The sequence below is a fragment of the Carassius carassius genome, chromosome 9 (assembly GCF_963082965.1).
Source record: "Carassius carassius chromosome 9, fCarCar2.1, whole genome shotgun sequence".
Lineage (NCBI taxonomy): Eukaryota > Metazoa > Chordata > Actinopteri > Cypriniformes > Cyprinidae > Carassius > Carassius carassius.
Genome location: NC_081763.1, coordinates 11,694,459 through 11,711,096, shown reverse-complemented (window position 1 = coordinate 11,711,096; position 16,638 = coordinate 11,694,459). Strand labels below are relative to the sequence as shown.

The 16,638-nt window shown below is 38.1% G+C and overlaps 1 protein-coding gene across 1 annotated transcript in view; it reads left to right on the top strand.

Annotated features, from left to right (window-relative positions):
• LOC132148952 (protein TANC2-like) overlaps positions 1–16,638 on the top strand; it is a 166,690-nt gene that overhangs the window by 107,280 nt on the left and 42,772 nt on the right. Inside the window, exon 4 of the mRNA XM_059557771.1 lies at positions 11,332–11,514. Coding sequence (XP_059413754.1) covers positions 11,332–11,514 — 183 coding nt within the window. The remainder of the gene's footprint in view (positions 1–11,331; positions 11,515–16,638) is intronic.

Below are 16,638 nucleotides of genomic sequence, written 5' to 3'. Positions count from 1 at the left end.
TTTAATGAATGTTTAAATATATCTGTTACGAGAGCCACTGTGATTTATTTTTTTTAAACAATAAATATAATTTGTATAATTTAGAAATTAATGTTAAAACGGCATTATGTGGAATTTACATGTTAAATATATTTTTTTAAGATAAGTTTTGTTTATTATGTTAAAAAATAATAGTAATTAATTTAAGTTTGGGCTCTATTGTTAATTGTAACTTTATAGTAATGTAAAAGGGCTCCCTATAGTGATAAATGTAATTATAATTGAATTTATTTAAAGAAAGAGACATTTGTTCAGTAAACCACTTTTTAATAATAATTAAAAAAAATTATATATAATTAGTTTTTTACCCCTTTACCGAGGTACGTACCGAACTGTCATGTTTGTGTACTGTTACTCCCCTACTATTTATTTGGCTTGATGCATTTATTTTTATTAGGAATACGGTTTATATTTAAATTGTATTTTAAAAATATGAATGTAATATTAATAATAATAATAATAATAATAATGTAGTGTAATCATAGCAAAAAAAGTGTATGTATTTTTATATATATTTTGCATTTTTATATTCTATAATATATATTATAGAATAATATTTTATATGAATTAAAGGAGCTATGTGGAGGTTTTTACTTCTTGATTAAAAAATCTTTAAGATAGAGTTTTCATTTGTACATGTATGAGCCAACCATGATGTAAAAAAAAGAAAGACACCTCGACTGTCCACCACGGTTGCCTCTATCAGCCTGTAGGCTCAATTGTGTGTGGAGGAGTCGGGCCCGAATTGGCGCGAACATTCACAAAATGTGACGTCATGCGCGTTCTCGTCTACTTGGGCTTACAACCGTATGGCACGCCAGCCATTATAGTAAGCAGCGGCAATAGTGTTTTCAAATGGACTCTGCGGATGGAAAGAAGCGACCAGCCTCCAGCACAATTCAGACACCCACGGACACTGTGTAAAAAAAAAAAAGAGCGTGCGCACTGAGAACGAGCATAAGACTGGCTGCAGTTCCTCTAACGGCCACTGGTGTCAGTAACGGTTAGAAATTTCAGAACCTACGCAATGCTCCTTTAAGTAAACCATTTAAATTTGGCTATTTGTTTATTTTATTTTAATTGTTTTAAATGAGTAAATTGACAGCTAATTATGTCCATCGGGATCCATCACTGTGATACTTATAGCAATTTATGTTGCCATGGCAACTCAGTTTCACATCCCAATTTTTGCAAACTTCCAATGCTGCCTTACATTTTCACCAAACAAGATACTGAGTGCCTTTGTAAACCAGTATAGTTATTTTAAAGCAGTTTAATTTGCTGCATACTGGTTAGCCGTAAAGGGTTTGTGAGTTTGATTTCATAGTACACTTGCTGTCCTTCTTCTCTTCTTAACAGTAAGCCGGTCCTTCTCCACCCCCTGCCATCCAGCCCTCTCAAACCTTCAGTGAGGGATGAATTTAAGCTCCTCCGCTCGGGTTGACCGATCCAGTTTGTGCCACCTCTCTCCCTCTCCCACCTTTAAGCCTGTTCTTCTTCTTCACCTCTCTCCCACTAAGATTTCTTTCATCTCGTTGAGGGAGCTGTAAATCCGCTTTTCTGATGTGTCCTGTGCTTCTGCCACTTTTTCTTATGGAAGACGCAGTATTCCTCCAGAGTTTCGTCGCGGTGACACTGCATCCACCCCTCTGGCAGCTCTCAATCCTACTACTGTTGTTGCATCGTTTGTCATGTGACAAGCGTGATGTAACATGAGAGATGTGAGACGGACCCCTTGAGATACTCGTAGGAACAGATGTAAAACTTCATAGTTGAGACATCGTTTAGTTTCACGACAGTTTAATCTGCCACTTTGAAAATTCCTGTATTAGCATTTCATAAAAGTGCATGTTTATAAAATGTAAAAAAAAATAAACATTGTACAACAAAAGGAAATGTACATAGGAATGACTTCCTGTCCACCACAGAGCTTAAAGACAAGACTGAATTACTGATCATTCACACCCTTTTTTCCGAAAAATTTGAATTCTGGTTCTTGTAGCTGAGATGTTTTCCCCCACATTTCCACCTACTTCAGAACTAAAATTGTTTTTTGTATTTATTTTTTTACATTTATTATTTTAAAATAACAATAATAATAACAATAAAATAAATGTCATCATTTTATTATGAAAAGAAATGTAAAAAATTTAATTAATACATGTTATTAGAGATGTTCCGATACCCTTTTTCTCTTCCCGATACCGATTCCGATACCTGGGCTCAGGGTATCGGCCGATACCGAGTACTGATCCGATACCTGGGTGTGTATCTGTATATACAGCTGTATATACTACTAGCCCTGTGTAAATTTCTAGAATTATTTTATGGTGTGCTCCAGACTTATCCCTTGATAAAACATGAACAAATACATGGTTAACTACTGTATTTATTACAGTATTTTTATTATCTGACATGAATTTGACAGTAATATTATTTAATTTCTTAAGCGAAAAAGAACTTCAAATGCAGCCAAAAATCTAACACCGCAAACTAAAAAAGGTATTTTAGTATTTTAGTTTTACAATATTAGTGTATAAAAAACTGCAACAAATAAGTCTAGGAATATAAAAAATTCTATATTAATCAGATAATCTCTTTACAACAAAACAAGTAAAAAAACAAGCAACCGTCTAGGCATAATTATTATTTTTTTTTTTTTTTTTTTTTTTTTTAATACATATTTTTTATTGAATTTTACAGCACATTTAACAAACAAATATAACAAAACATACATTTCAATTCAAACATACCTTATTCAGACCCCTCCCACTCCACTATAACCCTGGCAGTCTTTTAAATACATATGTACATATATACATTCGCACATACATACATAACAAAAAATATATATATATTGTATACACTCCTAAATATATACTTCACACATCTATAGCCTCTTCAAGATCACCTCTTTTAACAAATTCCAATAATATCTCCCAAATATCATAAAATTCAGAAGACTTCCCCTTTATTACATATGTAAGCTTTTCAAGGGCCAAACTGGCTATTAAGTTTTTTAGCCAAAGCCCAAGGGATGGATGGCCAACACTCTTCCAACAAAGGGCAATCGAACGCCTTGCCTGTAGCAAACACAGATCCACCAGTTTTCTTTCTTTGGTGGGCAGAGAGCAACTATCCTCATACATACCCAATACACATATTAAAGGGTTTAAAGGAATAGGAGAGGAGGTAAATTGAGATATATACTGAATTACCTTACCCCAAAACATTTGCATCTCCTCACATTCCCACACACAATGAAAAAATGTACCCTGAAACTTCTTACATTTAAAACATAAGTCAGGAATACTGGGGTTAAATTTATTTAGTCTCACAGGAGTGATATAAGTTCTCATTATCCAATTATATTGTAAGAGTCTCAATCTAGTGTTTATAGTTTGGGTTTGCGCTTTCAAACATATTGTACCCCACTCATCCAATGAAAGGTCTTTATTTAAATCTTGCATCCATGCTTGCCTTTTGTTTTCAGTACTTTCTTTATAGTTCTGTGCCAGTATATTGTATAACTGAGTAATTCGCCCTTTACTGAAACAGTCATGTGTAGAAAGAGTTTCCAATTTGGATAATGAAGGGAGTCGTACAGAATTTTTTAACTTCGAAAAAATAAAACTTCTAAGCTGCAAGTATTTAAAAAAATGTTTGCGGGGTATATCGAACTTCGACACCAGATTGTCAAATGACATTAATATATTATCTTCATATAGATCCATCAATCTAACAATACCCTTATTTAACCATAATTTAAAACCAAAGTCATTTTTAGCTGGGCTGAAATATTCATTACCCCAAATTGGAGAAAAACATGACAACACTGGGGTCTCTCCAAGAAATTTATGAACTTCATACCATATCATAATGGTATTTTTAACAAATGGATTGTCGGTTTTCTTTTTTAGTTCCTTAAGGGGTGCTGAATATATAAAGCTGTCAAGTGTCATGCCTTTTGTGGTCAACTCTTCAACCTGTATCCAAGGTATATTCGGATCTTTTGAGAACCAGAACATTGCAGCCCTCATTTGAGCAGCCCAATAATACCATAATAAGTTTGGTAATTGTAACCCTCCCCTGTCATAAGGCAGGTACAAAAGAGAAAGTCGAAGCCTAGACTTCCTATTACTCCAGATAAAATTAGAAAGAAGCTTATTCACTTTTTGGAAAAAAGCAGGAGGAGGGGCAAGTGGTAACAACTGAAAGATATATAAAAATCTTGGCAATATGTTCATCTTAATCACATTTATTCTTCCGATTAAAGACAAGGGCAGTGTCATCCATCTAGTAGTTTCCTCAGACACCTTCAGCAATAAAGGTTCATAGTTAGCTGAACTAAGGGAACTTATTTTGGGGGTTATTTTAATTCCTAAATACTCAAAACCACTAACAGCATTAACAAAGGGGTGTACTACTTTAGGGTTTATTCTCTCTTGTTCATTTAGGAACATAATTGATGACTTATCCTTATTAACCTTAAAACCAGAAAACTCCCCAAACAGGCCCATAAGCTTTAAAAGGGAAGGTATAGATTTTCCAAGCTCTGATAGAAATACAATAGTATCATCAGCATATAAAGCAATACGATGTTCTAAGGCCCCTGAATGAATACCACAAATTATTGGATGTGCTCTAATTGCTATTGCTAGTGGTTCCATGGATAAAACAAAGAGTAGAGGTGAGAGTGGTGAACCTTGTCGGGCTCCGCGACTTAATTTAAATGGTTGCGAGACATGGTTGTTAGTAAGTACCTCTGCAGTAGAATCAGCTAATATAATTTCCATCCATCTACGAAAATTTTCACCCAAACCAAATCGCGCAAGCACCTCCATCAAATATGGCCATTCAAGTCTGTCGAATGCCTTTTCGGCATCGAGCGACAAGATGGCCGTATCAGGGGTGTCATCCCCGGAGTGCACCAGATTGAGCACCCTTCTAACATTGTGGAACCCTTGACGGTTCTTAACAAAGCCATTTTGGTCCGAATGTACCAACAACGGAAGGACCTTTTCAAGTCTCATTGCCAAAGCTTTAGCAATAATTTTTGTATCTGTATTTAAAAGTGATATTGGCCTATATGAGCCAGATTCTTCTGGCGACTTTCCGGGTTTCAAGATGAGAGTGATTAGAGCACTTCTCAGCGAGGGAGGGAGACATCCTTGCCTAAAAGCTTCTATATACATATCTAGTAAGGGACCTATTAGTTTATCTTTAAATTGTTTATAAATATCAATTGGGAGCCCATCTGGACCCGCCGCTTTACCGCCCTTCATTTTAAGAATAGCCATAGAAACCTCTTCTAACTCCAGCGCCCGATCTAGTTCAAGCTTGTCCTCTACAGAAATAGAGGGGATATCCAGCCCATCCAAAAATTCATTTTGAGTGGAGGTGCTTATAGGAAATTCAGCTTGGTATAGAGATTTATAAAATGATACAAATGCAGCATTAATCTCAGCCGGATCTGTGGTGATCTCTCCCCTCCCATTCCTAATTTGATTAATAGCTCTTTCTGAAGTTAATTTCTTAAGTTGCCAAGCCAATAGTTTACTGGGTTTCTCACCCTGATCATAAAAGGTTTGTTTTAGTCTTAATATACTATTTTCAGCTTTTCGTGTGGAAAGTTCCTCGTATTCAGCTTTTAAGGCTAATAATTTTTGCTTACTTTGTACGGATTTATCTATGTTTATTATTTTCTCTAAATCTCTTATTTCAATATCTAATTCAAGCAACTTTTGTTTATCTTTATTACATTTGGAACTAGTATAACTAATCATTTGGCCCCTAATAAATGCCTTAAAGGCTTCCCACCTAATGGCTGCTGAAGTTTGATCTGTGTTTATGGTAAAATACAGGTCTATTTTTTCACCAACAAATTTGATGAATTCAGAATTCTGTAGCCATCTAGGCTGTAAGCGCCATCTAGGGGGACCTTTATTTGTTTGAGATTCTATATAAAGTAATGAAATGGGAGAATGATCAGACAGAACCGCACTATCATATGTACAACTTTCAATATCAGGTAGTAAAGAAACTGAAATTAAGAAATAATCTATACGAGAGGAGGTTTTAGATAAAGAAGAGAAACATGAGTATTCCCTTTTTAAAGGATTCAATGTTCTCCAAGGGTCACACAAATTCAAATCTTTTATAGCTTGTCTGATTTTTTTTCTACCTTGAGAGTGAGAGCTATCTAATCCTGAAGAGCGGTCAAGCTCAGGGTCAAGTGTGCAATTAAAATCACCTGCTACTATAACCGTTCCGGATAGTGAGGCAATCAATAAGAAAATATTTTCAAAAAATGCAGGATTATCCTCATTTGGGGCATAAATATTAACCAAATTAAAAATTTTGTTCATATAAGTTCCTTGTATTATCAAATATCTACCAGCCCTGTCTTTAATTTCCTTATTTACTTGAAAGGGTACGGATTTATGGACCAACACCATAACTCCCCTAGAGTGAGAAGAAAAACAAGAAGCCCAAACCTGGCCTGGCCATCTTCTTTGTATCTTTAGGAGCTCTTCTTTAAGCAGATGAGTCTCTTGAAGGAATACTATAGAGGATTCAAGCTGCTTAATCCTCGTCATTACTTGCTTAAGTTTAACTGTTTTAATCATACCCCTTACATTCCAAGAAGTAAATTTAAGCTTCTCTATCTGGAACATTTTTATTTCACCTTAAGAAAATTATTCCGCATAACATTAGTCTATATAGGAAATAGTCACTCGATGTGTAAGTTAACAAAAAGATAATCCAGAATAAGGAGGTAGTATACAAAACATTAAAACAAATTAACAGCGCAACAGACTGCCCTGAACACCCCCCCTTAGCTGTTATCCCGAACTGAACAGCCTGACAACCCCCCCTCCCTCTTTTATCACCTTGGGATATAGTTATGTACCCGCACCGTTCCAATGTAAACAAGGGAACGGTTAAACCAAACCAAGTGCTTATATAAAAAATAATAATAAAAGAAACCATAAAACAATCAAAAAATATGTGAATCCCCTGGCTTTTCGTGCGTCTTTTTACTCAAAAAATATAAATATATAAATAATAAATTAGTAAATAGGTTAGCGATCTCTTCAGATACATAAGAGTCCCCCATAATATGGCGTCGTTAGGAACACACCAAAACAATATGGGGGATCAAATAAATAAAAAATAAAATCAAAACATCAGTGACGCCTCAACCACATACTAGAAATGCACTAGTAATAAAAGTGAGATCCGCCTACCCAGCTGAATTCTTGCACTAAAATTTAAGTATATAAATCTCAGTCACTTCTTGCTAGGACTCAAAGTCTGTCAAGAGACATTTTAGGTTTTCTCCGCTTCACCTGAACTTTGTATTCCTTGTATAAACTTTTCAGCATCAACCGGGTCCTCGAATTCACGGGTCTGCCCATCAATTGTCAGGCGCAGCTTGGCTGGGTAGACAATTCCATAATTGAGGCTCAGGGATCTCAGCCGTTGTTTAACCCCGTCAAAACGCCGCCTTTGACGATGAAGCTCCGCGGACAAATCAGGGAAGAATCTGACCTCGATATCTCCAAACATGATCTTGCCTTTAATCCTGGCGGCTCGCATCACTCTGACTTTATCTTGAAAATTCAAAAACTTCACTATAAGCACTCTTGGAAGAGATGATCGACCGGGTTGTGAACGACCCGGTAATCTGTGTGCTCTCTCGATGACCGGCGGAGTGGAGAAGGACTCTGGGCCCAACACCTCAGGTAGCCATCTCTCCAAGAAGGCGACCGCATCAGGATTTTCCACTTTTTCGGGAAGATTAACCAGTCTTAGGTTCGATCTCCGAGAGCGGTTTTCAAGGTCATCTAGCTTGTGAGAAAGAAATGCCAGACGCTTAACTACCTCCTCCATCTTGCCTCTCTCCGTATTAACTGTATCTTCCACGTTGCTAATACGTTCTTCGGCCATATCCATGCGCCCCGAGAAGTCCCTTACATCCTTTTTAACATCATGAATAGCGTTAAGAACGCCATCAATTTTTGTAGCAAAGTCACTTCTCATCATGTCCAACTTTTGAATCACATCTAAATTCTGGCCAGTGTTGGTACAGATTTCCTCAGTTAGGGGAGCGCTGCAAGCGTTACCTGTTGAGCTAGCCACACTCCTAGCATCCCACTCGTCATCTTGTTCCCTCAGTGGCGAAGAGTCCGATTTGTGCTTTATTTTCGATTTCTTCGACGGCATTTCGATTCTTAGCTCCCCTTAGAGAGTTAGTGAGATGAATTAAACTTGTATAAACAAAAAGACGGATAATGTAAAGGATTTTAGCGAATAACGCCAGGAGCTCACAAAAAGACGTGCACTCAGCTCGAAGTCATAACCACGCCCTACCCAATTATTATTATTAATAGAGACGTATTATTACTACATAGAGACGTAGCTAAATCTACTGTAGGCTACAACAGTAGCTTAATATATTGTCAATTTACTCGCCATGAAGATCTTTGAGTGTCTGTGTTTATGATATGACAGTTTTTTCAAATGAAACGTTAAATTCTCATGAAGTGACGGTTTATGCGTTCGTGTCCTCATATAGTGACACACGGCAGAGGCCACAAAACAGCGAGCTCCCGTGCATCTGCGCCCGTCTCCCACAGAGATGTAGACTTTGCAGGAGTAATATTTAAATAGTATTTTGCAGTTTAATATTCACAGACACTAGTATATATATTCGGCTACAGTCTGGAGCCCTGCGCTTAGACTAACACGGAAGCGACTGAACGCAGCTGCGGGTAACGAATATACTCAAACTTACTACCGGTTCTACAGAGACGCTGGTATCATCACATTTTAAAATTTTCAGCACCGTCTTGGTAGTGAAGTGCCAGTACTTGTGGCATCCCTAGTCGCCGTTTTACTGTCTGGTTGGTCCAGTCTGAAATACTGCTAAACAGCGGACATACTGCTAACCACTGATCTGTAATATAGAAGCGGCTTCACTGTCTGTTGGCAGTTTAGAACGCGATGAGCGATCCAGTCATATATAGATCAGTGCTGCTAACGCGTTTTCATTTCTTCTTCGCTGCTCTACACAGGGGTTGCTTGTGGCATTACAGCACATCGTCCTGTGTTTACAATGCATTCTGAGCAGCGAAGAAGAACCGTGCAGCGGTTAGGCAAAGCTAGCGTTCATAACTAGGTCTTGAAAATGGTATCGGATCGGTATATGGGTTCATGTACTCGCCGATGCCGATGCCAGAATTTGTTGTGGTATCGGAGATATTTCCGATACTAGTATCGGAATCGGAACAACTCTACATGTTATATGTCATATTATTATGTTTTTATGAATGTTTTTTTTTTAGAATTTAAAATAATGTTTTTTTTTATTTTTATATGATTTTTTTATGTTAATGTTTCAAATAAATCATTGCAGAAATACATATTTTTTTAATTGTCAATATTATTGTGCTTCATTCATTAGTCTTTCCTCTCCTATCCTCTCTTCCTGTCTGTGCCATCTGTCGCTGTGGCCAGGCTGGGCGCGACATGGCCTCTTCCTATGACGCAGCCTAGCTGCAGTGGCCACACACTGCGAATTCAGCCAGAACGTAAAACTCCTCAAAGAATCTCATGCAGAAACAAAAGACATTGGATTTTCTGTGTTGATTGTGAGTCTGCTTGTTCATTGCAGTCACTGGCTTTCATTCACACACACTATAGCGGATTCTGCGGCATTGAAGTGGATAGTGTCTGATGATTAACACCCGAGGGTTCGAACTGCTCACTCTGCCCCTGCTCTCTTGCCGTCTGCTTGTGTAAAAGCATTTCGCTTCAGTCCACATCTTGCACTGCAGTAGGGTCCAAATTCAGGAAGATACAAGAACGACTGCACATCTGACAGCTCGTCGTGTCTCTAAAGGAGGTTTAATCCTCTTCTGCTGAGGCAAGAGTCTCAGAGGAGTCCTGAGTCATGAGAACTGCCTCATTTGAGGACAGAATGATGAGATTACATTTTTGGGTTTGGTTCTGATGTTTTAGATCCAAGTCTAGCGTAGATGCCATTTTTGGGCGCATAGGTGCATTTGGACATTGGAGTTTGAGAGTGATGGCCAAAATGATGTCTGGGGGGAACAATATCTACACCTTTGTGTTTTATTTGATCAAAAGTTATGCCAAAGATGCTGAACCTCTTGGGAAGAGGAAATAAGAGAAAGAGGTGAGCCACAATCAGATTTGTAAAGCATGAGAGTGTTTGATGAAGATGATGGGTGGGGCTGATGGATGGAGAAGAAAATGGGTTGAAGAATCTGTAGTGAGAGATAGAGAGAGAGAGAGAGAGAGAGAGAGAGAGAGAGAACAGAGATTGCTTGACATTAGCAGAATTCAGACCCCACCCAAACATGGTAGATTTACTGGGCTCTATGAATAGTAAAAATGGGAATCGTGCTAAAGTGCTAAAGTTTTTATTTTTTTATTATATAACCAGTGCTCTGATCTCACAGGTCTGATTTGTTATATGAACAAATATGAACATAACCGACTTAAGTACATTATGTATTATAACCAATACCTGCAGAGATAGGCTCAAATCTGCTCAAACCGTGAATCACTTGAATAATTAAGCTGACTTCAGTCATCAATCTGTCATTCTAGAACCTTCACAGATGAGTCACGATTCCTGTCGCTCATCTGCATCATCAGTTTGCAGTTCACTTCTTTCCCTTAGCACAGCAGCAAGAGTAAAATGTGACTTAGCATCCCCAGGCATCTGAATTTCTAGTTAGAGTCGTCATTTTTATTTCCGTTTCACACTTGGCATGTTTACTTGAAATCTGTTCTGAAGTCTGATTTATACGTGGTGCTTTGTTTTTCTGAATTACTCACAACTCCCATTATTTATGTTACCGAAAATGTCTATTAGGGTGACATGCTTCTTTCAGGTCAACTACTGTCATGGTTGAGGTTAGTTTGAAACAAATCTTGCTAAGCAAACTAGTATACAATCAAAATTGTGAAGGTGTGTAAGGCACAATATGTTCACTCAATATTTCTTTCTTGCTGTCTTTCTCACTGTTTCCTCTCTGTTTCTAAATCCGGAGATGTCATCTCTTCAGGAAGTGAGTGTTAATAAGCTGAACTGACTAAATGCGTGTTTGTGACTCCGATATGCAAATGAGCCTTCTTTGTCCTCGCATGATTGGTCTCTTGAGTGAATCTTGCTTACTGCTTACTTAAAGTGTTAGAATGTCTGCTTAATTCTGGAATTCATGTGTGACCTCAGCCTCTCTTTCTGTCACTCTCCAGGCAGTGACTCTGTGGAGGGCGAGTGTGTGTTCGAGGGGGATTACTCTGTCCCTCCTCTCCCGGTGACTGAGGGCATGCAGCACATTCGGATCATGGAGGGTGTGTCGCGCTCTCTCCCCTCCTCTCCTCTGCTGTCCCACCAGGCCCTCAACATGCGTCTGCAGCCGCTCAAGAGACTGCCAGGTAACACTGCTTATGTTTGTAGGTGTGTGTTGCAGTTGTGCTTGTGTACTGTATGTGTGTATCGGCGAGAACCACCTCCTGCTTCCCATCCCAAACACTCCAGCTGAATGCCTGAACTCCTGCTGAGAGCACAAATGCCTTCACCTTACACACAGGAAGGGTGTGAACGAGTTTGTGTGTGTGTGTGTGTGTGTGTTTGAGAGGTAACAAAGTAGCAATGTGTCAATTTACACATTCATTTAGTGTGTGGTTTAATTATTGAAAATTGAAACTTGCATCGAAAGTGGTCTAGACGCATTTGTTTGTTCAAAAACACAGCAAAAAAGGTAATATTGTGAAATATTATGACTATTCAAAATAGCTGTTTTCTGTTTGACTTTATTTTAAAGTGTCATTTATTCCTGTTAGGCAAAGCTGAATTTTCAGCATCATTACTTCAGTCTTCCGTGTCACATGACTGCCTATACATATATAATATATGTAATAGTGTTCCTGTAGCTCAATTGGTAGAGCACTGCGCTATCAAGGTTGGGGCTTCGATTCCCCGGGAACACATGATATGATATGTAAAAATTGATAGCCTGAATGCACTGTAAGCCGCTTTGGATAAAAGTGTCTGCTAAATGCATAAATATTTTTAATTTAATTTAATATAAAAAAGGACCATACTTTTGTGTAATGCATTTGTCTTTGACACTGCACTTCTGTGAGCAGCCACAAGGGTGCACTAATTCTATTCTTTTCTTCCTTCAGTTTTCTTTCCTTTTTTTGCCTCTGTGGAGAAGTATTTCAGCTGAAGGACTGTTAGTGCAGCATTAATGTTTCAGGAATGCTAATCACATCCTCAGAGAGTGTCATGTTGTTTTCAGCAGATGTGATCAGTGGCAGTTCAGCAACATTGTATTCAAACAGTCAGACAGAAGGTTTTGTTGTCTATTATAATGAATAAAGGCTGGCAGAAATATAGTCCTGTTGATATTTCATTGCGGCACTTTGCTCTTTGGCACCAGTGTGGATGACAAGATTTTTTATATGGTCTCTGACCTAATCTTTTGCTCCCCTTTTTCCTCCCTGTATATTTTCTAGTATTTTTGTGCTTTCCTGCTCTATAGGAGTGGTGAAAGATCAGAAATAGGAATTACTTGGTGAACTGAGTTCACATTCTTGTTTGTATCCTCTCTTTAACCTCCATTTTCCCCCGTGAGCCTGGATCACTTCCAGTGGGTTTCCATCCATGCATTGTTTTTCCTGCTTTTATCATTTCCGAGTTGTTCCACTGAGCGCGTCCAGTCCAGTCCTGTCCGCAGAAGCTCTGTTCCAACACAATGACTTGTTTTCAGCCACACTGTCCTGGAAGCAGGACAGAAATGAGAGTGTGATTTCCTTTTCTTTCCCTGTTCATCAGCCCAGTGCTACACGTAATATTTATTTGAATTCTTCTGAATGCTGGGTTCACAATACAGTATGTACATACAGATAGTTTGTGTTAATCCACCAACCATATTGGCCAAGGTTTATAGGGATAGTTTTGTCATCATTTACTCACCCTAATTCCAAACTTTATATAATTTACTGACCATTCTTTTCCTTGCAATTACAATAAAATATAACCAGAGCTGTCAAGCTTCAATAAGGTGTAAATGCATCTTATGCATCTTTCATATTTGTATGCTGTATAGCTATATTATATAACTCTTCTGGAGTGATACTATAGTGCTTTGTGTAAAATGTATTTGATATTCAACAAAAAAAAAACACTATTAACCATTGTGAATCATTGAATCAATTAGAACTGGGTCAGTCCGATCCATGGATAAATCATTAAAATGATGGTTCTCCCCAAAATTGATAGTCAACATTTACTCACCTTCATTCCAATCATTTATGAATTCTTTCTTCTATGGGACACAACAGATGATATTTTAAAGAACATTGGTGTCAACCAAACAACATTGGTGCCCATTGACTTCCATTGTATGGACATAAAAACATTTAGTCATTTCTCAAAATATCTTCTTTTGTGTTTCACAGAGGTAAGTACATCATACGGGTTTAGACCGACATGAAGGTGAGCAATTAGTAACTGAATTAAAAATTTTCTGTGAAATATCCATTGTGTGAGCAACTAATACATTGAAAAGATCTGACTCAGAAGAACAAATTGCTCACGAATCTGACCGTAACAAAGTTCGTAGTTGGGGAAGGAGGAGGCGGGAACCGGCGAACATTTAAACATTTAATAAAATAAACCAACACAAAATAAAAGTAAAGCGGCAGTCACAAAACACAAAATAAAGTCCAGGCCTGGTCTTCTCCCCTCTTACACTGTCGTCACATCTCCTTTTATCCTTCCGGAGCTCCTCCGTGGGACTCGAGACCGGTGAGTGGCGCAGGCGTCACGCATTATCCTTAACTCCACCGGCCTCGCTCCATTTCCACGTCTCTTGGCCCTGCCCCACTCGTCACACTGACATTTCAACTTCTCTCCTAAAAGAAAAGCGCTAAAGAAAGGTGTGTGTGTGTGTGCGCGCTCAAAGCCGCTGTGATCTTACATATGCTTTCATTATTCACGCTTGTTTTTTCCCCCTACAAAGTACCCCACGCTTGTGCTGAACAGTTTAATGGGCTTAAGATAAAATCTAGTGTCTTTGTCTTGAATGACTTAAGCTGCAATTACTGATGGAGCTGGAGGGAGACTCGTCTCACATGATCTCATGGCAGTCCAGATGAATAGTCTTGGTAACCCACATTGGAGTTATTCTCCAGTTGAAACATTTCAGTTTTTTTTTTTTTTTGCCCCCTGCCTTTTTGGTCGGAATGAGTTCCTGGAACTGGATTTTACATTTCCATGCTAATGATGGCAATTACTGCCGAGCAACTGCTTCCGTTCCAGTGACTGTACAGTGACCTTTGACCTTCCAAGCCATTGTAACTAGTGCAATTACAGTAATCACCAGCATTCTGAGAGTTTTAAATTGCATAAAGGTAAACGTTCACACACACTTGCTCTTTATTAGCCTCCCCTAATAAATAAGGGACGTGACCTTTGCATTGTCTTATTTATAGTCTTTCTATTTCAGATTATTTGCATTAAATGTTTTCTTGTTCAGTGGATGGATGGAGGAGAGAATAGATGAAAGAATTAGTGCATTGAATGGATTCATTCTGGAATTAATGGATAAAAGATTGGATGTGTGAGTGAATAGATTGACTGATGGGATGAATGGATATTTGAGTGATTGGAGAGAAGGCTGAATTTAAGAGTAAGCAGCTGCATTGAGGGATGAGTGAGTGAATACTGCTGTTAAAAAAGTTAGGGTCAGTAAGTATTTTTTTTTTCAGCAAGACTTCATTGAAATAAATGCAAGAATGCATTGGTCAAAAGTTACAGAAAATGTATAATTTATAATATTGCAGATAATTTACAGGTACATCTCAATAAATTAGAATGTCATGGAAAAGGTTATTTATTTCAGTAATTCAACTCAAATTGTGAAACTTGTGTATTAAATAAATTCATTGCACACAGACTGAAGTAGTTTAAGTCTTGGTTCTTTTAATGTGATGATTTTGGCTCACATTTAACAAAAACCCACCAATTCACTATTTTAACAAATTAGAATACTTCATAAGACCAATTATAAAAAAATAAAAACCATTTTTAGTGAATTGTTGGCCTCCTGGAAAGTATGTTCATTTACTGTACATGTACTCAATACTTGGTAGGGACTCCTTTCGCTTTAATTACTGCCTCAATTCGGCGTGGCATGTACAGTAGGTGATCAGTTTGTGGCACTGCTGAGGTGGTCTGGAAGCCCAGGTTTCTTTGACAGTGGCCTTCAGCTCATCTGAATTTTTTGGTCTCTTGTTTCTCATTTTTCTCTTGACAATAGCCCATAGATTCTCTCTGGGGTTCAGGTCTGGTGAGATGGCTGGCCAGTCAAGCAAACCAACACCATGATCATTTAACCAACTTTTGGTGCTTTTGGCAGTGGGGCAGGTGCCAAATCCTGATGAAAAAGCCCAGGTAAGACGTCCCAAGAGTGGCTTAACAAGAGGAATACGACAACTGTAGCCAAATTCCTTGTCACGTCTGTATGCCTTGACCCCAGCCACAGTCCATTCCTTGTGAAGTCCATTCTTGAATCGATTTTGCTTGACAATCATCATAAGGCTGCGGTTCTCTCGGTTGGTTGTGCATCTTTTTCTTCCACACTTTTTCCTTCCACTCAACTTTCTGTTAACATGCTTGGATACAGCACTCTGTTAACAGCCAGATTCTTTGGCAATGAATGTTTGTTTTTGTTTTGTTTTTTGGTAATATTCCACATTATTGTTTTACAAATTTTTTTGAACAAATTAATCCAGTTTGGTGAGAATGAAAGACTACTTTCTATAATTTTACTGACGCCAAACTTTTGAATGGTAATGTACTGTAGGTGGATGGATATATTACGGATGCAAGGGGGATTGACTTAGTGGAATGAAGAATAAATGAATGAATACATGAATGGGTGGGAGAATTAGCAAATGGATAGATAAATGAGTGGATGGACAAACAAATTGTTAAATGATGATGAATGTAGTGAATTAACTATTAAATAGATGCCTGAATCAGTAATTTAAGAAATTGATGTGAATAGATGGATGTGTGATGTATGGATAATTATATCTGTGACTGGGACATATGACAGCAAGGAGTGGATGGAGTGTGAAAGCTAGAATATGCAGTGTTTATGCATTGACTTTGACACTCAGTGTGTTAATAATCTGCTGTGACTAAGTGTGTTTGTGTGTGCGCTTCTGACACTCTCATATTCAAATGAGACTGTCCATCTTTTGGGCTGTTCTGATTGGCTGTCAGTTGGGTCTTTTTTGTAGCTCTTACTGAGCCACTCAGTTTTTTCTGTCAATCAAAAGGTCCACAACACAAAAGGTCTATCTGTCCACAAATAGATCTCATGAGGAGTTCCCAAATAATTCCTATAACAGATGAAGAAGGTAGCATTCATTCATATGTGTGTTAGTAGCTCATATGGTGTGACTCCAGCCCCTCTGCTTTGTTAAGCACCACCTTCGTTATGACAACAGCATCTCTGAATGAGTGATGCGTCTCCCTATGGC